The sequence below is a fragment of the Gymnodraco acuticeps genome, unplaced genomic scaffold (assembly GCF_902827175.1).
Source record: "Gymnodraco acuticeps unplaced genomic scaffold, fGymAcu1.1, whole genome shotgun sequence".
Taxonomy (NCBI): Eukaryota; Metazoa; Chordata; class Actinopteri; order Perciformes; family Bathydraconidae; genus Gymnodraco; species Gymnodraco acuticeps.
In genome coordinates, this window is record NW_022990274.1 from 4,166,923 (window position 1) to 4,190,335 (window position 23,413).

A 23,413-nucleotide genomic window follows, 5' to 3' on the forward strand; every position below is an offset into this window, starting at 1 on the left:
ATTAGCACCTCCAGGATATTGGCACCTCCAGGAAAATGGCGTATTTATATATATTAGGGCCGGGACTTTAACGCGTTAATTAAGATTAATTAATTATACAAAAATTAACGCATTTTAATCGCACTTATTTTTGCACCGTGGAACTTTTCTCACTGGATGAGTTTCAGGCGTACCGATTATACTGGAGCACCAACTAACGTTCATGACTTCAGACAACAACAAACCACAGTGAACAACAGTGGGAAATGTTGTTTTAAAAAACGGACGGATGGAAGCGTTGATAAGAGCACGGTTGTGTGGAAATTATGCAAAAAGGAATTCGCATATCACCGCAGCACATCAAGCCTCAAGTATCACCTCAATGCAAAACATATAGCAGCTAGCGTGGAAGCTAGCGTGGACGTTAGCCTCTTTTATCGCGTTCACACCAAAAAGAGCCGGTACTAAAATTAGTTAATGAGAACCTTTTTACCCCCACGAAAGTCCCTGCTAGAGAGCAGAGAGCTGCTAGAGAGCAGGGACTTTCGTACGGCTCTCTTGTGAGAAAAGAGCTATATGTCTGATTGGCTGGGCGGATTGCAAACCACGCCCTGTAAAACTCCCAAAAAGTTTTGTGAAGCCGCCATTTTATTATCCTCGCATTAGCATTATTAGCATTAGCCCAGCGCAGAAACGCAGAGAGACTAACTTATGGCAACACAAAATAAAACATGGGAGCGGTGGAGATGAGGAGGTGTTGGCGTTCTGGCGATTTACTCGGAAGGCTTCAGTAGAAGCTGCTGGGACTCCCAGCAGCTTCTACTGAAGCCAGTCCCCAACTCCGGGGACTTTGGGCGGCAGTATACGCCGTGAAGTGGTTTGCGGCCTGCCAGTAAACCCAAAACAGAAGAAGAAGAAGTGACGTCAGCGGCTTCATTTGCCTAATCCACCCCCAGGTTCAAAGAGTTCTCATGAACTAAATTCTCATGAACCTTTGTGGGAAAAGTACTGCGGTGTGAATGCGCCTAATGGTATACTAAAATCCATGTGAAAAAAAATTGCTTCTCACTGTTCTTAGGTCAAATATGTATATGCGATTAAAAATGCGATTAATTTCGATTAATTAATTACAAAGCCTCTAATTAATTAGATTAATTTTTTTAATCGAGTCCCGGCCCTAATATATATATATATATGGCGCGCGTTGCATTGTGGGTAGCTCGTGACGTCACTGTGTGTGAAATAATGGTTATGGTTCTGGTGTGAAATAAAGCACAATAATTACATTTAAGACTGTTTCCCTTTTTTTATGTAAAGTATCGAAAAATAATCGGAATCGCAATTCTTGACTTGGTATCGGTATTGAAACCAAAATGTTGGTCTCGTGACAACACTAATCACAATGTATAACAACATCCATTGACATTCAGCTGTGTCAAAGGAAGTTGACACAGCTGAATGTCAATTCCCCGCCTTCAATGACACAAAAACAAGAAAACACCTCAAAGATTTCTCTTGCTAAATGTAAAAATAACACTGGCAAAAAAAGTACAAAAATAGATACACGTCTGCAAATGTATGACTAATTTTAGTTTTCAGGGCTTTCTAAATGCAGTAGACTTAATTTGGTCACAAAGGGCAAGGAAGTGAAACAGCTTGAGACAGAAACAACACCCAGCATGCAGCGCCGCACACAGAGCCAAAGATGTCGACCACATTTAATCAGATCAGCGCTTGTGATTTGACTCAGATCAGAGGAAGTCCAGAGTCACAGTGTGAAAGCAATAATGTAATGAGGCTGATGAGAGCTTTCCCATAATCAGCTCGCCTGCTCATTTCCCTCTGTTATCGACCTCCCTCGTCTCTGTTGTGATGTACTTACAATCAATCTGACACGTCCCGGGGACAGTGAAAGACACTTGCGACAAATGTCAACGTGCAACAGATGTAAAACAATTGATGGATTTATCCTAAATAAAAATGATTGTGAACACTTACTGTGAACTTGAAGGAGCTATGTCTCATGGCCTTCGTGAGCGCATTGAGTTTGCTCAGTTACCATGGAGATTATTTGGTAGTTAACAATGTAGCTCAAAGTTGAGGACATCTTCAAACAGGGGATCAAGTACAGACTTGTCAAACACATATTTAAAAGTGCAATATAGAACCTTCAAGCTCAACTGTAAATCTACTATTACCAGCACATAGAATATAATAAAGTAATCAGAAGAGTGCCTGACTATACTGCTATACAAGACTTTTTTCAAATGGAAAGAATAAGCCAATACGGATATACTTTACCTGCAATGAGCTAATATTAGCTTGCTGCTTTAGTGGACGTTACAGCATTAGCACATACAGTGCATTTAAATGAATAATGTAAGCATGAGTGCTGTTCTGTTGGGATGACCTTGCTGTATATTTGATATACATGTTTTGAACTTGCCTGTCAGAATTGTTCCTCCACTTGCAAAAAACTACAGAATCTATGGGGAGTGATTTCTTGTGTCACTGAGGATTGTTTATAATTATTTTTATTTCAGTCAAATTCAGCGTGATGTGGCCTAAGTCACTTCACACAGAGGTCGGCAGCTTACGAATAAACGTCTTCTTTTGTTAGACCCAGAAATAACTTCATGTAGGACAGCACAATTCATCAAAAATGATTTATCTAAAATACGGGCTAGTGCAATATTCAAATTGCACTAAGTGCAATATTTTGTAAAATATATGAATGAAGTTTTATAGAGTTCCAGAGAAGTTCGAGCCCACGAATGCTATTATATTGACTTAATAAAAAAATCAGTTTGGTACAAATCCTGTTTAGAAAAAAATCGCATAATGATAACATTAACATATCTTTCAATGATAATGTGAATAGCGTCTCAAAAATTATCATTCTCTCTAGTATCGCCAATCATAAAGCAACGGCATCAGTCAAAAAAAATCTTCAAAACCTTCTTCAAAATAGTGTAGTCCTAAGATATAAGTGCAAGCAGTGAGTTAGATAATTGATTACCTCTCAAATTTAGACAGGTATAACATATCAAGACCACATTGATAGTTTGATGTCAAAAATGTATAATTAACAGCTTTGTGAAAAGCTATGGACAGAAATGAGTCCCTCCCTTGGACACATGGTTGAACAGATTCAACCTTTTGTTTCAAAGGGTACAGTTGTGTTGCCTACCTTGGTGTCAGCAACACACTTTGCCACCCAGCATATTTCAACCCTGACTTTATTCACAGCTGACCTTTCAAAGTACGACCAATGAGGCGAAAGCTCTACATCGCACAAGCAGCCACTGTGAATAAAGCAATATACTTATACAGCGTATTGGATTATGAGTTGATAACACCAAAAACACATTTTACCTTGGGAGAGGAAGTATCCCATGACAAATTGTTTGCTGCAGATGCTGAGGCAGTAAACGCTGTTTCTGTAAACACACCTTAAGGCAAAACTACAGGAAGAATCTTACAGACAAGCAATTTCCATTCTGGTTTGTAGTATGGCATCCGAAAGAGCGAAACCAATCATTTGGTTCATTTATCACGCTGAAAGTATTCATTAGGGCCGGCACCCTGTTGCATTGACTTGTATATACCCTTGACTTATTTGGATTTTTAATGGAGCAAGTCCAACTGCTGCAAACAGAGTCCAGACAAGAACAGTTCCAATAAACAGGCTTGTCTTTGTTTTTGGTACATTTTATCGAGTCCTATTTTCTGTGAGTGCACATGATTGTATTACACAATCCTCTACAAACCTCTTATCGAGTCAAAAGGCAGTGGTATGTTTCCAGAACCAGTTTTCTGGCTACAGAGGTAATGTCTCCAGCACTTTTTCCAATACAAGGGACATATGCATACACATGATATTAGAATTGGTCAGTGATGTCCATCCATCCATCCATCTTCTCCCGCTTATCCGTGGTCGGGTCGTGGGGGTAGCAGTTCCAGCAGAGAGCCCCAAACTTTACTTTCCCTGGCCACATCAACCAGCTCTGACTGGGGGATCCCAAGGCGCTCCCAGGCCAGCCAAGAGATATAATCCCTCCACCTGGTCCTAGGTCTACCCCTTGGTCTCTTCCCAGCTGGACGTGCCTGGAACACCTCCCTAGGTCAGTGATGTACCCATTTCAAAAACTACACTAACTTAATATTATACCAAATTATATATATATATCTATATATATATAGATATATATATACATATATATAGATATATATATAAATATATGAGTTCTACACAAACATTTCACTATACTTGGTCAAAATTAATTCTAGAAAATTGTGATTTCACGGTTTCGCTTTAAATAGTTTGTTACATCAACCCATGGTCCAAAGAAAAGCAGCATCATTTAGAAGCTTGATTTGGTGCATGCTTGACATTTTGTGTCGAATAATCCAAAAAGGTTGTGTATATTAACCAAATAACTAATTAAACACAATATCTTACTAGACCTGATACATAATGACCAAATACATGTTGGTCACGTGTTATGTTGTCAGTGTTATTAGAAAAGTCTCTGTTTGTGCCATCAGTTACTGAATATGAATTCAGTTATACTGGGCAGCAAGCTTTGTTGCCTTCAGTATTACCCTATATCAAAGTGATGACAAAGAGTTCCACGCAGGGAGATATAAAGTATTTTACATGTGGCAAAAAAGCCAGCACTCGTATCAGATTGGTACTTCAAGTATCATAAGTGAAACTACATTTGTTTAAAGTATTTACTTAAGCTTATACAGCTAAAAATGCAAATTGTGTTGCATGTTTTACTTAGAATGTAAAGACCATTGAGATCTTACGCCAAAATCTTGCCAGGGTTGAAAAGTGGGGGGGATGTAAAAATTATGTAATTGCACATTTATTTTGTGGTCACACAAACTCACCAGGTTAGCTGTAGCGGTTTGTCCAGTAACAGACACTTTTTTAACCGTATACATTACAAACACTACATTTTGAGCTAGCTATGTCTGTCTTTTGCAATGATTTATGCTGAAGGAAGTTGCACAAAAAGTGTTATTTTCAGCTCAAACATTAAAGCACTGAGTCTATAAAATACCTTTAATGTGCCTGGGACTTCATCTTTAGTCATTTCATTTTCTCCTTGTGCAACTCAATATTATTCCAGAATGACTCATCATATGTACAATAAAGTAGATCCATTAGTGCTGCAAAGGAGCCTCCATTCAACGATCAATAGTAGACTCATACGACTAAGAGTAAGGATGCTCCGATCGCCAATTTCGGGGCAGATACCGATCGTCGATCCGATCGAGTGGGCGGGGCCTAAATGGAAGATTTAAACATCACTTTAAATCTTCCATTTAAAGTGATGTTTAAAACTCAGTTATGGGGCTCATTCACTGGCACTTACACAAACAACAATCAACTTAATTATTACATTCAAATGATGTACATTATTCAAGTTTACATTCACTTTGGATAATAACACGGGAAATGAGCGGAAGCGCTCTCTTTTCCTCTCTCCCTCTCCTGACAGCCTGTCAGTATCTCATGCAGCTCACTGATCCAGTAATGAGTGACCCGACAGTGAAGAATAAATATATGTATTAACTAGTTTAGCTTGTTCCAGAGGTAGATGAAATAGCTAAGTGTGTTAGGTCTAACTCTTGTGTGTCACATCGGAGCATCCCTAACTAAGAGCGGGACAAAAAAAACAAGACTCGGATATAAAACAGGCAGTAGACCCAGCGTGCCCTCAGCTGTCTCATTTGCAAAAGCCCATGATTAATTGAGGTGTATAATAAATGCTGAGAGGGTTAATTCAATCACAAAGATGGTGAGAAAGAAGGCTTTGACATTTGTCGGTGTCAACACCTTAACCCAGCATGAGAAAAATATAAATTATCTTAAGTCCTTGGTATAGTTTCAGACAGAAGGATTTTCTTTTGACATGACAATAAGAAAATAGAGCTACTGATAAGCGCATGTGTAATCTTCCTGCTCAAATTTGATTCCAGAGGTACCAGCTGCTATAGTCACAGTGAATAGAAAGCTGTTTGAGGATGAGGCTTCTGACAGCAAACAGCTCTAGGTGGAGAAATGAACTCTTTGTAATAGAGTTTGTTGTGACAGTGAGAAATGGGGAGCATGGGCTGATAGTAATGATATTATCAGTCACTGAGTGAGTGTTGTCAACATTACAGTAGCGCTCATCTGCTGAGATGTCATTAGGTGGTGGCGAAGTCGATAGGGACTTGGCTTGGCAACTGGAAGGTCACCATTTCAAGTCCCGGCAAGACCACGTGCTACAGAGGTGTCCCTGAGCAAGGCACCGTTCAAAATGGCAGCACACTGCTCCTAACACTAGGATGGGTCAAATGCAGAGAAACAATTTCCTCACGAGGGATTAATAAAAGTCCATCTTAAATTATCAATATGTGAACGCCATTACTGTAATCACAATCACTATACCACATGTTTAAAGTGCTTTACATAACAAACCAATAGTATTCAAGTAGTTTAGTTCTAAGATGATTCAAATTCCATGTCAACTATTGGAATTTAGTAGTGAATACCAATAGAGAGCCGAAGTCCCTCCCTTTCCGGGGGACCTCCATGGGACCTTATTTCGGAAAAAGTATGTATTGAAGTCAAGAGATTGGAGAGAGAAAGATTATCTTTCGATCCCGTTTGAATTGTGCCACAAATTACACATTTGATGCTTGTCAAGTCAAAAAACAAAAAATGTGTCGTAAAACTGTGAAATAACACTTTTTTTGTGTGAAACGGCTCAATGAACTACATCTCCCGTCTCGCACCAACACGGCCGTCACGTTGGAACATTTCACCTCTTTCTTTCAGAATGAGGCGGAAAGTATTAAAAGAGGTGAAAATCACTACAAGTCTGGGCATGTTGAGAGCTGTACATACACACAAGGGGAGTTAGTCGGTTCCGTGAAAGCCAGCATGCGGGACCGGGATTCTGGGATTTGTAGTCTTTCTAGTTGCGTATTTTTCATAGTCTTATATTTCAACAGTTTTACGACAAACTGACTTTTTTGACATGGAAATTATTTTTTAAGATTGACAAACATCATATGTAATTCATGGCACAATTCAAACAGGATCGAAAGATAATCTTTCTCTCCCCATTGACTTCAATACATACTTTTTCCGAGATAAGGGACTCTATACCAGTTAAATTCCACTTAATATAAAACAACAACATTCTTACAGTTATTTGTTTGTATTCTCTTTAAGGAAGTTAAACAGGTCATTATATACATCATAATTTATTAATTTGTATTTGAATTGCTTTGGAAAAATCTCCTTACAAACATATTCAAGTTTCTGGCTGAAAAAAATACATTTTACGAGATTAGATTTAAACACAACATGATGAAGTTAGAACCCAACTTCCCCTATCCTCTGTGTATTAATGATTAGAGTTTGAACGCATCATATTTAACTCAATGGAACCTGTTATGTAATGCTAGCTGTTATATAGCCAGAACATGATTGTGTTGCCCAGCAGCTAACAGCTAACGCTAACTAGCTCACCTCCCTTTTTAATTCTAATATGGATTACTTGTGCACAATGTAGCATTATCAGGTGGAAATAAACGCTCCTCTATGTTTGCCCTAAATACGTTGTTCTATATTCCTCAGGACCACATGATGATGATACAACGTTACACACAGAGTACGGTCTAGTTTCACAGAATTTAGGCCTCAACATAAAACAAAAAGTTGCGTATATCATGACATCACTAATGTCAACAACAGCATGATTCAGTGTGCTGTGTGACCAAAATGTAAATGGCATATCCATGACAAGCTTTGGCTTCCTGTTTATATTAACCAAAAATGAATTCATTTTACAAGAAAAGGCAAGGAAATAGCAGCAACAAAAATAAATATAAGCTTTGTGTGTGGATGTGTGTTTGTTTGTACACTATCAATATACAGTTGTATGATTCTGCTGAAAAGAATGTCTTAGAATTGCTCTTAAATCTCCTGAACACTGACAATCTATGTAGTCAGACCTCTTACCATGTGTTGAAACATTTTTGACATTTTATTATGAAAGTTATGATCGCATTTTGGATAGTTCATTTTCATAGACTATCTCCTAGAACATGTATAGTGTCCTTGACATAAATATGCATGTACGAAAAGCCAGAAGACACATTTTGAATACCCCAAAAGCCTGTGATTAAAAATAGAGTAAATAATCATTTTACTTGACCTCTGAATATGTCCCATGAAACCTAACTGTATATTGTTTGTGTTTATAATATTCTCTATTATAAATAGCAGTGAATTATAGGCATGTCTGCTTGGGTAATACAGCTTATTGAGCGATCCCAGCTTCATAACAATGACAACAATTCAAATGTTTAGGATTTTGGACACTATTCAGCTATATTATATGTTACCATCATACTCATAATGTGGATGTCTTATCTCATCCAACACAGAATAACACAAGGTGGCAGGCAAGGCTTTTGAAGCTTGAACTAGACAATAGTGGAAAAAACATTGCAATATTTGTTTTATGGATCAAAACAAACCAAGTAGCAGTTTTTGGCCAATATCTTCCTTTACTGTAGCTGTAATATATCAGGGATGCAAACACAGGTATGGTGAAAAAAGAGAGAACTATTTGAAGCATAAAAAAAACAGCGTAATATACCATCTGACAAAGGCCTGTGCTATAATGCTTCAATTAACTGGCGATTCTTTATAATATACTCAGATCAATAGGAGACAGAAATGTTAAGTTATAAATCAAGGGTTTTTATTATTATTTACAGCAGGGGTGGGGAACCTTTTTCCTTTCAATTTTTACAACATCCTCCGAGGGCCATACAAATGATTGAACTCAACCTCTGCTTAAAAAAACTAAAATCACAGCCCATTAATTTCGCCTTTCTTTCATTCTGTGCAAAGAAAAAGCAACCTCTTAATCCAGATATCTCACCATGACTCGCGCATGCATGCACGTGCACGGTTGTGGCATGACCACCACAACAGAAAGATATGGACACAAGATGTGTGCAAATGTATTTAGTATCCTATCCATGTGAACATGATTTAAGTGGGGGGGGGACCTAACCTCCTCTTGGGGGTCCGGGGGCATGCTCCCCCGGGAAGATTTTTTTTTAAATATTGAAGTTAAAAGCATCAATCTGGTGCACTTTGAGAGCAACATGAGATCTATGGGTAGGCTACATCTCTCAACACCCATATGAAACAGAACTGTAAGCAGATTCTTCTTTTTGGATATTTTACAAATCACTCCCCTTTTAAACTTTATTCTTGTTATTTTTAACAACTTTTTTGTTACTGTCATATAGTATTTTATACCTGTTTTTCATTTAGTCTCTAATGTCTCATTAATAACTACAATGATCATATCAAGGTCTGCCTTAACCTCACTGAGGTTATTTGAGCCTCTCAGGAGCAGTGGCGGTTCTAGACCAATTTGACTGGGGGGGCAAGTTATTTTCTGAGGGGGGCACAATAAATGCAGGACGAAAAAGAGAACTAGACTAGTTATAGTACAACTTTTTGCACTAACACCATATCATATTTATATAAAAATTAGGGCCGGGACTCGATTAAAAAAATTAATCTAATTAATTAGAGGCTTTGTAATTAATTAATCGAAATTAATCGCATTTTTAATCGCATATAAATATTTGACCTAAGAACAGTGAGAAGCAATTTTTTTCACATGGATTTTAGTATACCATTAGGCGCATTCACACTGCAGTACTTTTCCCACAAAGGTTCATGAGAACTTAGTTCATGAGAACAAATGAAGCCGCTGACGTCACTTCTTCTTCTTCTGCTTTGGGTTTACTGGCAGGCCGCAAACCACTTCACGGCGTATACTGCCGCCCAAAGTCCCCGGCCGGAAGTCCCCGGAGTTGGGGACTGGCTTCAGTAGAAGCTGCTGGGAGTCCCAGCAGCCTTCCGAGTAAATCGCCAGAACGCCGACACCTCCTCATCTCCACCGCTCCCATGTTTTATTTTGTGTTGCCATAAGTTAGTCTCTCTGCGTTTCTGCGCTGGGCTAATGCTAATAATGCTAATGCGAGGATAATGAAATGGCGGCTTCACAAAACTTTTTGGGAGTTTTACGGGGCGTGATTTGCAATCCGCCCAGCCAATCAGAAATATAGCTCTTTTCTCACAAGAGAGCCGTACGAAAGTCCCTGCTCTCTAGCAACTCTCTGCTCTCTAGCAGGGACTTTCGTGGGGGTAAAAAGGTTCTCATGAACTAATTTTAGTACCAGCTCTTTTTGGTGTGAACGCGATAAAAGAGGCTAACGTCCACGCTAGCTTCCACGCTAGCTGCTATATGTTTTGCATTGACGTGATACTTGAGGCTTGATGTGCTGCGGTGATATGCGAATTCCTTTTTGCATAATTTGCACACAACCGTGCTCTTATCGACGCTTCCATCCGTCCGTTTTTTAAAACAACATTTCCCACTGTTGTTCACTGTGGTTTGTTGTTGTCTGAAGTCATGAACGTTAGTTGGTGCTCCAGTATAATCGGTACGCCTGAAACTCATCCAGTGAGAAACGTTCCGCGGTGCAAAAATAAGTGCGATTAAAATGCGTTAATTTTTTTAACGCGTTAATTTTTGTGTAATTAATTAATCTTAATTAACGCGTTAAAGTCTCGGCCCTAATAAAAATAAAGGCAATGAACAGTTAAATCTCTACTTTACATCTACAATTACACGGATACAATAGTTTAACTCACCTTCAATTATCGTGGTAGTCTCTCGAAACGTAGGTTTCAATCAGTCTTTCTTGGATGCAACAGCCTCTGATGATCCGAGATGAAAAGTGTTTGTTTTTCGCGCGCTTCAGCCGGACAGTGAAAGTGAGTGCACCGCTCTAATGGGTCCTGAGTGCACCGCTCTAATGGGTCCGACTAGAATGACGAATAACGTTAGTTCCGCCTATTCCGTCATTCAATAAATCGTGTAATAAATCATACATTTTTCATTTTTTTCACTTTTCAATTTTAGGGGGGCCACAGGGGGGTCAGAGGTCAGAGGTCAGAGGTCAGTGTCCCCCCTGCCCCCCCCCCCCCCTTAGAACCGTCCCTGGGGAGCGAGCTCTCTTCCACCTGGTTGTATAAAAGCTCTTTACATTTATTAGCATAGCTAGCTAACCAGATGCTAATAACAACAGATCGCCACCCTGCTTACAACTAAAGACAGCCATGCAAACACTGCGGCATGTGTACGGCTCCTTATGGGTACTGCAATATTGAAGAGCTGGAGCGGCGTTCCGGTCAGACGAGACATATACTGTACCACGTGAAGACCGACACGTTACGCTCGTGTTGTGTTCAAGGAACCTGTCCTTGGCCAGGAAAAACAGGCATACGCTTGTTTAATTATTTTAATTGATATGTCTAGATTTCTTCTTCTTTTTTGAAGTGAGAAGTTGTCCGTCAGTCAGACTGACAGTCGGACTGCAGACGGACCCCCCCCCCCAAAACGAAACCTCTTCGGTTCTCCACGAAATACACAAGTCACCCAAATCAGCGTTAAAAAAGCGGGAGGCGCCGAAAAGCGACTAATTTGCATCACTGATATATGCATACAACTGATGTTGCATATTTCTTTTGCAACCAAAACTTTTCTCCTAAGGGTGCATTCACACCTAATAGTCCGCTCTCTGGTGCGCACCAGACCACAGTTTGTTACATTGTTTCATTTTTCAGAAGGTTTGGTTTGCGTTCACACAGGCAAAAACTCAAAGGGACTATAAACTTTAAACACAAGTCATGTGCACGGAAATGCTGTTCAACCATTGGTCAGACATGAAGCGGGTAAACACCACATGTAAACACGGAAATCGCGGCAATTTCTACTGTAGCCGCTACCATGGAGCATCCGCAGATTGTTTTCATGCTGCTGTTCATATGGAGAGCATATCAACAGAATGTAGCGGGCGACGCATATCAATACATAATGAGACAACGTGCGTTAAAAAACGTTATAACCCATGCCTATAATGACAGACGTTCTGCAATCAGGAGGATGTTTCACCGACGACAGGTGTCACTGATGACACTGTACCACAGCGTTTTTGCTGCACACATGGGACCAGTGAGGTAAGCAGTCACAAAAGCAAATATAGAATAGGTTATGTTTATAGTTGTTTATATATCTGTCAATTAATACATCATTTGAGAAAGAATGGAAGCATAACCCTATAGGCTTCTGTATGCACACCATATATATAAAAAGATGCTAATAAAATAGCTAGATGGAATAGTTATGTTTACACATGTAACTGTATATATTTATTATTTTATATTTAAAGCACTTCATTGAACAATCACTTGAAAGTTGAACTGTGATAATTGCATGTCATTTTATAACCTTTTTCTGCTTTTATTGTAAGAAAGGTGCTATACAAATAATGAATACAAGTTGTGTCTTTCTCCCCTTCCACAGGTGCCTGTGGGTTCAGTACCGAAGCTCTCACTGGTGGCATGATGCAGTTGAGACCTGGACTGACAGGCAATGGCAGAAGAACTTCCGCATGAAAAGGGCCACTTTCTTGCACTTATGTGACCTCCTGCGGCCAAGTCTAATAACAACACCCGCTACCGCCAACCGATCCCTGTGGAGCTGCGGGTTGCCATTTGTTTGTAGAGGCTGGCCACTAACCTGGAGTTCAGGTCCCTCTCCCACCTTTTTGGGATAGGAATATCAACAGCCTGTTTGATCACCCAAGAGGTAACAACGGCCATTAATAACACCATGGGTAAGATGTTAATTAAAGTTCCAACTGCAGCACAGCTGAGAGCCATCATGCAAGCCTTCCGGGACAAATGGCACTTCCCACAAGTTGTTGGAGCTATTGATGGTACTCATATTGGGATCCTGGCTCCGAGTGACACCCCTGCCGACTATTATAACCGCAAAGGCTTTCACTCTGTGATTCTGCAAGGTGTGGTGGATCATCGCATGATGTTTTGGGACATAAACATAGGTTTCTCGGGTAAAGTCAGAGATGTTCACAAGTCTTTTTTTGCAAGTCCAAGTCAAGTCTCAAGTCAAGTCTCAAGTCTTTGGTCACGAGTCCAAGTCAAGTCTCAAGTCTCTAAAAAATAAAAGTCTCATGTCTCTTCTGGTTGTAATAAGCCTTCTATTGTCTGCTGCTATCCAGTCTGTTAAGAATACTGCACAGCTATATCTAAGAAATTCAAAGCATTTACTGTATTATTATCACTCCTATATCTATTAGCATTAGTGCTGTAGCGACGCGTCGACTTCAAAATATCGTCGACGACTAGGGATGGGTATCGTTTGAAATGTATCGATTCCGATTTCGATTCCGGTTCTGCTTATCGATTCCGGTTCTTATCGATTCCCCGTTTCGATTCCAAAATTGTAAAATAAAGAGGTCAAACGTTTAGATAACAAAAATATATTTATTCTTAAAAGCTTTAACTGAAATTGTTACTAAAAAATATACATGCAATACAAATGTATTGCACAATAGCTGTGCTTTATTTTAACTGAGCTATGCCTGTGGCAAGCTATTAACAGGCATTACACTTTGCCTTTTCTTTTTCTTTTTTAGTGTAGTGGAGCCTCACTTCAGAGTGTTTACCGCGACCTATCTTTGGTGTTATGAAGTGACTGAGCTCGTGAAATGTCTACGGGAGGGCGGGGGAGCATCGCTGCGGGGCAACTGTGGACCTCTGTCGCCTGTCAGCGCAATTTATATGATGCCGTTTAAAAAAATGAAGGGCGGTGCCGGCCATCAGCGTACCGAGCCGGCCGTCAACGGCCCGCTGACGACCGGCCGTTCTGTGATTCTCCAGGTCCGCCTTGTATTCCACCGGGTCACCGCAGCACCGCGGTGCAGACGGACCCGCTGGAATACAGGGTCTACCGCGTTTAGGAACCATTAAGCAGAACCGAAATTGTGTATTTTGTATGGGTACCCGGTACCCGGCATTTTCTTATCGGTTCTCATCTGGAACCGTGTTTCGGTTCCCAACCCTATCGACGACATATTTCCGCGTCGACGCGTCGCCACCATAGACTGTATATATGGTCGCCACACACACGTGGGTCACCCAAAGCAACAAGCAGTTCGCAATCGCACTTCTAACACAATGGAGACTGAAACGGCTACCAACTCCTCCTCACAGGATTGCGCACGAAGCCCTCAAACGAAAACATCTCGCCCTAGGTCTTCAAAAGCATGGGAATATTTTAAAGTTAGTCCAAAACGCAAAGATATTTATATATTTATATCTCACTGAGACTGCTGCTTGACCGGAAGCAGCAGCTAGCTGTGGTGGCAACCATTAGCAGCTAGCATTTGCTCTCCGATTTTTACATTAAAATGGAATTATGGATTATAAATTCAATACTTTTTTTATACATAGACGTTAAAAACCTATGGATTAACCGATTCAGCCGCGTTTTTTCTCATTTTAATGCCATTGAACACGTATTTTGATCAGATTGACAGCTACGGCGGTGAGACGATCTCCCTAGAAGCTCTGTGAAGGTACGTGTTGTGATGACTGTATTTGCTTCCCCTGTCGCGAGTCCGGATCACTCAGTGATGATACTATGTACCTACATAATCTGTGGAGTCTCAGCTTTAATCGGATATCTTGTGTGTGCAGCTACGATAAGTAATAAGGGTACTTTTATCTTGAGATCTGTGCCAATGTCCGTTAGCATTTTTCGCTCAGGGGTCATTTAGATGCTTCTTATGAGACTTGTGTTTTGGTAAACATGGTTTGTATCGTCAGTTAGCTGAGATTATTTCCGTTAATCTGGTATAACACATTAATAGGTTCTTAAATATTAAGATCCCCTGAGACACAGTATCGTGAAAAAAAAAAAATGTTACATTACGTTTTTTTTACATTACGTTTTTTATGAATTGAACAACAGAAAAATAATCGTTCGATTAGTCGACTAATCGATCAAATAATCGCCCGATTAATCGTTTTCAAAATAATTGTTTCCCCCCAGCACTAATTAGCATACAGTATCAGTACTGATTAGTTGTTTGTTATATGATCACTTTAAACAGGCTATTGCAATGCAATATGAGGAAAAACATCACACTTTAGCTAAATGCAAACAACTTATAAGCAAAACACTTCAGAATCAGAAATCAGTATCACAAATACTTTATTAATCCCCCGCAGGGAAACTGTGTTAAAAGTACTTAAAAGTAAACATTTGTTCTGTGCCATTTGCAACTAAAAAACTAGTGCTGCAATATTATCTGAAATATACTGAACTGGTGATAAAAACATGACCTGTTCCAAAAGAGATATCTTCCATTAACACCATTTACCAGCCAAATGCTGGTAAATCATGCAAGTGGCTGGTACTGTATGTTGCACGCACCAGCCAAAAATAACAATGGCTATCTATTGAGTGGCTGGTAAAATGTCAACATTCACTAGGCTAGCCATTTGGCCAGTGGACAAAAATGTTAAAATTTGACCTCTGCAACCGTATTGTTTAATTACACTGGGTCTCTAATTACATCTTTTAAGTATACTATAAATAAACATATTCCTCTATCCTCTCACTCAAACCCAGTGTAATGGTAACCTGATAAACCTGTAACATTAACGTTACGTGGTCAACAATAAACCTGTAAACTGCCTATAAACCGACAGATATATTTATGTATGTAACTATGTATTTTTCTACGTTTAACGTTAGCCAGTAGATGGTGGCAACGGAACGTAATGATTAACGTTACCGACCTTTTTTATGTCATGTCAAGAGTTGGATGTCAACGTCATTCAACGCAAACAAGTGTGACAAGCAAACATTCACTCATCTTTTCAAATATTCAGTTACAAAGCTAGTAGCAAGCTAAGTGAGGTGGGCTGAAGATCGGAAAATTGTGAGTTCAAATCCCGCCTGGATCACCACCACTAGTGTGCCCTTGAGTAAGGCGCTTAGCCCATAGTTACTCCAGGGAGAATGTCCCTGTAATCGGTCATTGTAAGTCGCTTTGGATAAAAGCGTCAGCTAAATGAAATGTAATGTAATGTAATAAGTTAACATTACATAGCTGATGCTGAGCTAAACATGTTTGCTAACCGTCCATACAGTATGCGTTAATGTGACTGACCTCTCCGGGTGAGTTTTCAAGTGCCTGATGAAATTTGACGTTGTTGCACCAGCATCCTTGATTTTAATATTGCAGACTTTGCAGTGTGCGCTCCTTTTGTTGGTGCCGCCGGCGTTTTGTTCGAAGTTTTTATAGTTGAACCTAATTACAAGCGGTACAGCTGCAGGTGTGCCGCCGGTCGCCATGGTGTTACCATGATGTTAATGTTAAAGGTGGGGTAGGTAAGTTTGAGAAACCGGCTCGAGATACACTTTTTGTTATATTCCATGGAATGCTCTTAACATCCCGATAGCCGGCCCGGCTAAAGTAACTGGATGGCCTACCTGCCTGTCAGCCTCCCATCGGGGCACAAACTTATCTCGTGCCCTCATTGGTCATGTGCGTTCGTGTGTGTTGGAGGAGGGGCTCTGTGAGGAAGTGGCAGATTTTCTCCGGTTGTGTATTTTCAAATTCTAGCGATCTCGAGCCGGTTTAACCCTTTAATACGCCAAAAATAGAAAACACAATGATTGTTCACGAGTCCCAAAACACGAGTCCAAGTCGAGTCCGAAGTCTTTTGAGCAGGAGTCCAAGTCAAGTCTGAAGTCTCTGTGTGTGCGACTTAAGTGCGACTCAAGTCCGAGTCACAAACTCGAGTCCCCATCTCTGGGTAAAGTCCATGACGTAAGAGTATTTGCCAACTCCTCACTCTACCGCCGTGCTCAAGCTGGAACCCTGTTGCCTGAGTGGACTGAAACATTCGAGGGGGTGGATGTGCCTCTTGTTATCCTGGGGGATTCCGCTTACCCTCTTCTCCCATGGCTCATGAAGCCCTATCCTGAGGGAAGAGGCGTTACTGTTGAATAAGTCCTGTTCAACCACCGGCTTAGTCAGGCGAGGATGACAGTTGAGAGAACAAATTTGGGAAACTCAAGGGTAGGTGGAGGTGCCTGCTCAAAATAAATGACACACACCTCACTTTTGTCAGCAGAACAATAATGGCATGTTGTGTACTTCACAACTTTTGTGAACTACACAATGAATACATTGATGAGCAAGAGTCAGTTTTTGGAAGGGTTGGGGAGGCTGGTCAGGATGGAGCTGAGGATGCTGCAGCAGCACAGCAGAATCAGGCCCATGCTGGCCGAGACATTAGAAATGCTATGTGTGCCTATTTTGCCAGAATTTAGAAACAAGAGGAGGTTAGATAAAAAGAGGTGTCGAGATGAGAGGAGAAAGAAAGTAAGGAGGAGGAGGGAAGTGAGGAGGTGAGGTCAGAGGAGGACAGGTCAGGAAAGCAGGAGTGAAGAGATTTGGTTTATTTTGTTCAAGATTGCACTTACAGTATAACTGTGTTATTGTTCTATGTTTGTTACTTGTTTTAAATGATGTATAGATATTGGCACATAATATACTGCATAAGCATAATGTACAATGTGAAAGATACTGCATGTTCTGTAATGATTCTCCATTGAGCTCATTAATGTGACACTTTCATTACAATAAAAGAAAGTACTTTGAGTTATTGACCATACTTTTTTTTAACATACTGTAAACTCCACACAAATGTACTGTATATAAAATACAATTTTTATTTGGAAGTGCACAAACATTTTGCTTCAAATGCAAGAAATATTTGGGGCCAAGTGCAAACATGTCAGACTTTGCTACAGTATAAAAACAACTGCTATACTGCAAAAAATACTACAAACAGGTAGTAAGATATGTAGCCAATCTTTGACACAAGATATAAAATATATATTTATACAAAAAAAAGGCACCACATATTGAGGTAGAACAATGCATAATCATTAAATAAGAAATACTTCTCAATTCAACAAAGTAAAAAGGTACAGTCACAGTTTCAGTGCTTAGAGGTAACAGTTCAAACAGGCAGAATATTTCAATAACACATTTTTTTTAAGCAGCAGCTTTTCAACTTGGCACAACATTTAGCCACCTAACAATAGTTGCAAACTAGGACGAGTTGCGTTTCTACTCAGTTAAAGGACATTTTTGGAACATCATTTCCTTCTTCAACGGTTATAGTCAGAGGTATGATGTGTTGACAGTCAGGCTCTTGGTTGACAGGTGGAGATGAGTGGGTAGAAGTGGCAATAAGCATTGCTGATGGAGTAGGTATGGATGGTGGAGAGGGCCTGAAGAGTGGGTTATGTATGAAAGGAGGAATGAGCATGGATGAGTTGTGGGGCATCGAATTTGGGGGAATAGCATGTTGTGTGGGCATCAGGGGCATGGAGTATGTTGTGTGACCTTGCATTGACATCCAGTTGGGCATATGTGTTTGTGATGTTGGACATGACATGGTACTTATGACATTGCCAATAAGCTGCATGAACATTCTGTTGTTCTCCTGACTTTGCTCCTGCAAGGCCTTGAATCTCCGTTCTTCAGCTTCCTGTTGTGCCCGTAAAAACGTCTCAAAATTGGCTGACTCCTGCCTCTGGTGACTCTGCTCAGCTTCCATCAGTGCATTCACCTCTCTCATTTGCTCAGCCATTACACTGAGAACTGTACTGTCCTGTCCAGTCTTTGCTTTTTTTCTTCTGGAATTAGCACCAGGAATAGCCCATCTTGTTCCTGGCTGCTGACTCTGATCCTGGTCTGTGCTCTGCTCAGAGGGCTGTCCACTGTCATTGGGGTTGTCTCCAGCTCCAACTGTTAACAGTGAGATATTAGGATCATTAGTTCAGAGGATTCGTTAGTTGAGGAGTTGGGCATATGGCTGATGTAGGTAATGTTCATAGGATTTCATAATTACACTTCACACACTTTTCTAGTAATTATTTCATAAGCAGCTTTATAGCCTTCACAATGGCTTGCTTATTAATATGTATTTTTTTTATAGTGGGTTTACCAGTCAGCTCATCCCCCAAGTCAAAAGGACAGATAACAAGGCCTGTACACCGGCAGCATAAATAAGTTTACAGTGAACGTACCATTGTTATCAGAGTCCTCGGCATCCGCGGAGTAACTGCGGCTAGTATCCGCCTTAGCAGCCCCGGCATCGGCAGTGGAGCTTAGGCTCCCCTCGTCAGGCGACTTATCCACCTCTTCCTCCGTATAGGACTCGACCATATCTACGGGGCTCACTATGGGTCTTGTGTTCAAGATACTGTCGAGATCCTCATACCAAATAAGTGTTTATTTGATACTTGGGGAGCTGCCGCTCTTCTGCAGCGCGTCGCGCACTTATATGTATTGTTGTCGTAGTTTCTTCACCTTTATACGACACTGTTAAATCCAAGTTGCTTCAGTCTGTCGCTAAAGATTTTGAACACCTCCGTGTTTTTATGATCATTCTCCAACAGTTGAGAAATGTTCTCCTCTGCCCAGATATCCAGAAGGCATCTGTGTTCCTCATAGCTCCACGTTTGTCCCCTGCCGCTCATTTTTCCACCATTTGCAATCCTCTCCTCCACAACAGGAAATGACGCGTAAATACTGCGCTTCCTATGTTTTGGTGCGGACTGCGTTCACACCAGCAATGAACCGCTCCAGAGTTCGCAAGCTAGCTTTCCGAGACCACCTATTTTAGCGGACCAGAGTCCGGTTGTTTAGTTCACTTAAGAGGTCTCGGATTGTGTTCACACCGACCCAAATGAACCGCACCAAGCGGCTAAACGCACCAGGGTTTGATTCAACCGGACTATACAAGGCAGGTGTGAACGCACCCTAAGTGTTCACCTCCTACTACTAACTCATTTTCAGTTTCGGTTTGACAACTATCAGGGCGTTTCCAAGAAGGCGGACATCCGTTCTACCGTACAGATTATTCTTGTAAATTAGTCATGGATAAGAGATGTATTCAAGCTTTTCTTTTATATTATGCCTGAAAAGTTGAAGCATGATGTATTTAAGTCAATTTTGTTACTTGACATCATCTAATGTGACTATTGTGCATGCACTTATTGCAATTCTGATGCTAACATTCTGATGCTAACATTCTGATGCTAACATTCGGATGCTAAAATGATATATTGTTCAGACTCAGCTGAGTAAGACAATGTTGTTACATTGACAGAACCTTAGATCTCCAAAAGGGAACATATGTCATTTTTTATGCAAATGTTGTTATATTGACACATTGCAAGAGAATTCATTATTGCACAATGGGATTATTTTGGTAGATAAAAGAGAATATCAGTAGGAAACGTCCCCTTAATGGTCATTTTTAATATTCATATTCGCTCTTTTCCCACTTGCCATTGACACACAGGTATGTGGTAGGGATCATACGCAGTCACAAACAGAAGATGTACGTGTCATTGCAGTTTAGTTTGGAGTATTTTTAAGTGGCTGTACATTACTACGTTTTCAGAATCTGCAAGTGAGTGTTGTTTGGTCTTTAGTTAAGTCTGTCAGAACTGTGTGCGCTCCTTCAACAAATGCTCTCCTTTTCCTGTCAACTATTGCCCCATATACTGTATACATCCTCTGCATCTAATAAACAACAACAAGTGTCCAAAATAAATACCATAACAAACATACATGGCTTTTACATTCTTTCAAAAAATAACTAATATCATAAATGTTTCTATTGGTGATTTGAGTGTTCAGTTCAATTTGTATGATATAATAAGAAAGACATTTGCTGTATTTTTTGTGTCGCAAGCAATTATTGCAAAACCGTTATTGCACACATTCCTCATATCCTGCTGCCTTAAAATCCATGGCAAGCCAGTTTTACTCATGAAAGACAACTAGGAACAAGACAACATTTCAATTAGCACAAATCTTCAGGGCTAATTCATGCTTATTTTAACAGCATACATTTGGAGATCAGCTGCTTTTCAATAAACCAGTGGCTGCCAAACATCCAGAGCAGGTTCAATACACGTTACACCATCCACCTGTTAAAAGGCACAGCGGAGATAGGTAATAATAGTTATTGCTGACTTCAACAAGTCTCTCAAAAAACTTAATTTCACAACCACAGAAAGACGGTGACTCCTCAGCCGTGAAATGAGAACTGTGTGGAACAGAAACTCGAAGTGCTCCACTGTCAGATGCTTATCCATCACCCAAAATAATGGGTGTATTAATATCTTGCACAGTGGCAGACAATTTACACAGATGTTGTCATGGTTATTACCTGTTGAAAACAATCATGTTGGCAGAATATCTGACATGTAGAAGATGAAAGGTAGATGCCATTTAGCAGATGCTTGTTCATGTATGAGTGTCACTCGTCTCAATATGCCTCTGAAATAATGAAATGAAGTGATATCACACACAAACTACACACACATGCATTCTCCACATGGAGGTTAGAGGCTATACACTCGCAGCAATTATGAGCATAAGTCTGAAATAGTGCCTCAGTATTCCATATGTCTCACTGCCCAAGAATAATGGGTGGTTGTAGGGTGTGGGGGGCAACAGGGGCCAGAACTTGGACCCCCCTGTGGCCCCTCTCCAAAAAAAGACATGAAAAACAATTTCTGATAGTGTTGCAGCAAAGCCTGTGTTTCTAACTTGGATCGAAAATAACAGCAATAATTGATCAATAATATAATAAAATCAACTATAAACTAAAAGGATGTTACTAAAACAAACTAATACCAATAATTGTATTGTATGGAGTTTTTAGGGCTATGGCTTTATACTGAATTGTAAATGTGAATATCTTGTACACGGTCTTTGTGGTGTTTTGTCATGCATTACACGTGCCCCTCTCATAAAATAACTGGCCCCCCCAATTAAAATTGGTCTAGAACCACCACTGCTAAGAATAATAAGGGATTAAGGGTTTGGAAACAGGAGAAAGAAGAAGACATTTATTTTTCATGTCCCACTTCCATCACTAACACAATATCTCTTGATGTCACCGGCGCTACAATGACAGCGACAGCTTTTTTAGCGACGACCTGTCAAATAGCGTCAGAACGAGGAGACTGCACGCGGACATTCACAGTGTTTTCACATCAAAGTTAGTCAAAGATTTGCAAGCAACAAAGACACACAAACTCGACGTTAGCTCAGAGTACACCTTGCACGGACTTGCGCAACAAAGTTTCCCGTTAGGTTAGGAATGTATTAACTAGGGAAAGAACAGCGTACAATAGAAAGCTAACAACAATGTCAACTTCGAGTTGTAAACCAAGCGCGAAGCTAATGTGTGCACCAACACACAAGAAACTCGACAGCTCACTCAGCACAGCAGTCAGGGAATCTTTGCTATACACAGGAAACCGCGTTTACTTACCAACAAATAAGAAGAAGTCCGAGAATTGAAGTCCCGTAGAAAGAAAAAAAAAGCCCCGGTCCTCCTCGGTGCTCCACAGTCAGAGCTCCACATCCAGCAGCGTCCTTCCCTCTCCTCCTCCTCTCCTCAGTCCTCGGCTCCTCTACAGCTGCTGCTGGCGGATAACTTTGCTGACGTCACCGAGCACTCCGTGTCTGCCGGCGGAGCTCTTTGGTCGCAACTTGAATAATACATGGAAAGGAGGGGAGACGCGACCGGAAATAATCGGGGAGGCAGGCTCCACGCTAGGGAGGCTACCCTTTCACGACAATGGCCATAGCCTACTATTCATTAAAAGAAAAAGAAAAGAAACTGCTTGGCTATGAACAGGTGAATAAAGTGAGTGGACAAATTGACTGCGTTTGAATTAACATTTGAAGATACAGTTGGTAAAAGAAAGTTATGAAGCAGCCTTTTTTTCTGTGAGGAGGCACCTTGGTGTTTGGGGTTTCTGTATCAGGGTATCAAAATGTCCACAAAATATTCACCCAAAAGATACAACATTTTTACATAAATCACATCAGCTGAATGTAATTCAATAAAGGAGCAGGGTTGTCAACTTTTCAGTTTAGCATGGACTGAGATAGTAAAACTAGATGTGATATTGTAATTTACCATGAGGACTCTGTTGTATATTTTGAGTAGGTACTACGGTGGCCGACAGGTGCAAACGCGTTACAGTCAAGAAAATGTTAATTTTGAGAAACATTTTTTTTTTAAAACACAAAACAATTAAACGTACATTTTAGGTACGTTTTCAGTGACAGTTGGCCAAATGTATCATCACAATATGTCAACAAACAAACCTTAGCCTTCCTTTAAAATGCATTTAGTTTATATGGTCATAGTCAAGGTGATTCTGGATAGGACTTTGTTGAACATTTCAGCTATTATATTACGACATTTTGTTGACATGATCATAGTCAGGGTCAATCAGAACACACTTACATTAAACAGGTCAACAAAACTCCAAAGGATCATATACATTTTATATGTGAGGGTTTATAAATGTTTATAAAATAGTCTGTCTCTAACTAT

At 40.3% G+C, this 23,413-nt stretch overlaps 2 protein-coding genes across 6 annotated transcripts in view; both read right to left on the reverse strand.

Annotated features, from left to right (window-relative positions):
• The window catches only part of LOC117549523 (PTB domain-containing engulfment adapter protein 1), a 154,670-nt gene extending 132,155 nt beyond the window's left edge, over positions 1-22,515 (reverse strand). Inside the window, exon 1 of one of the 5 annotated variants that reach the window (XM_034221518.1) lies at positions 22,337-22,515. The gene's annotated coding sequence lies outside the window, so the exon portion shown is untranslated. The remainder of the gene's footprint in view (positions 1-22,336) is intronic. The other 4 variants (XM_034221515.1, XM_034221514.1, XM_034221520.1 and 1 more) reach the window with 4 other exon arrangements.
• Positions 17,755-20,341, reverse strand: LOC117549524. The gene is made up of 2 exons (XM_034221521.1): positions 19,068-20,341; positions 17,755-18,786 (listed from the first exon to the last, which is right to left on the reverse strand). The coding sequence occupies exons 1-2, from the start codon at positions 19,204-19,206 to the stop codon at positions 18,107-18,109; spliced, it is 819 nt and encodes a 272-aa protein (XP_034077412.1). The 5' UTR covers positions 19,207-20,341; the 3' UTR covers positions 17,755-18,106.
• Positions 22,516-23,413: the final 898 nt, after the last annotated feature.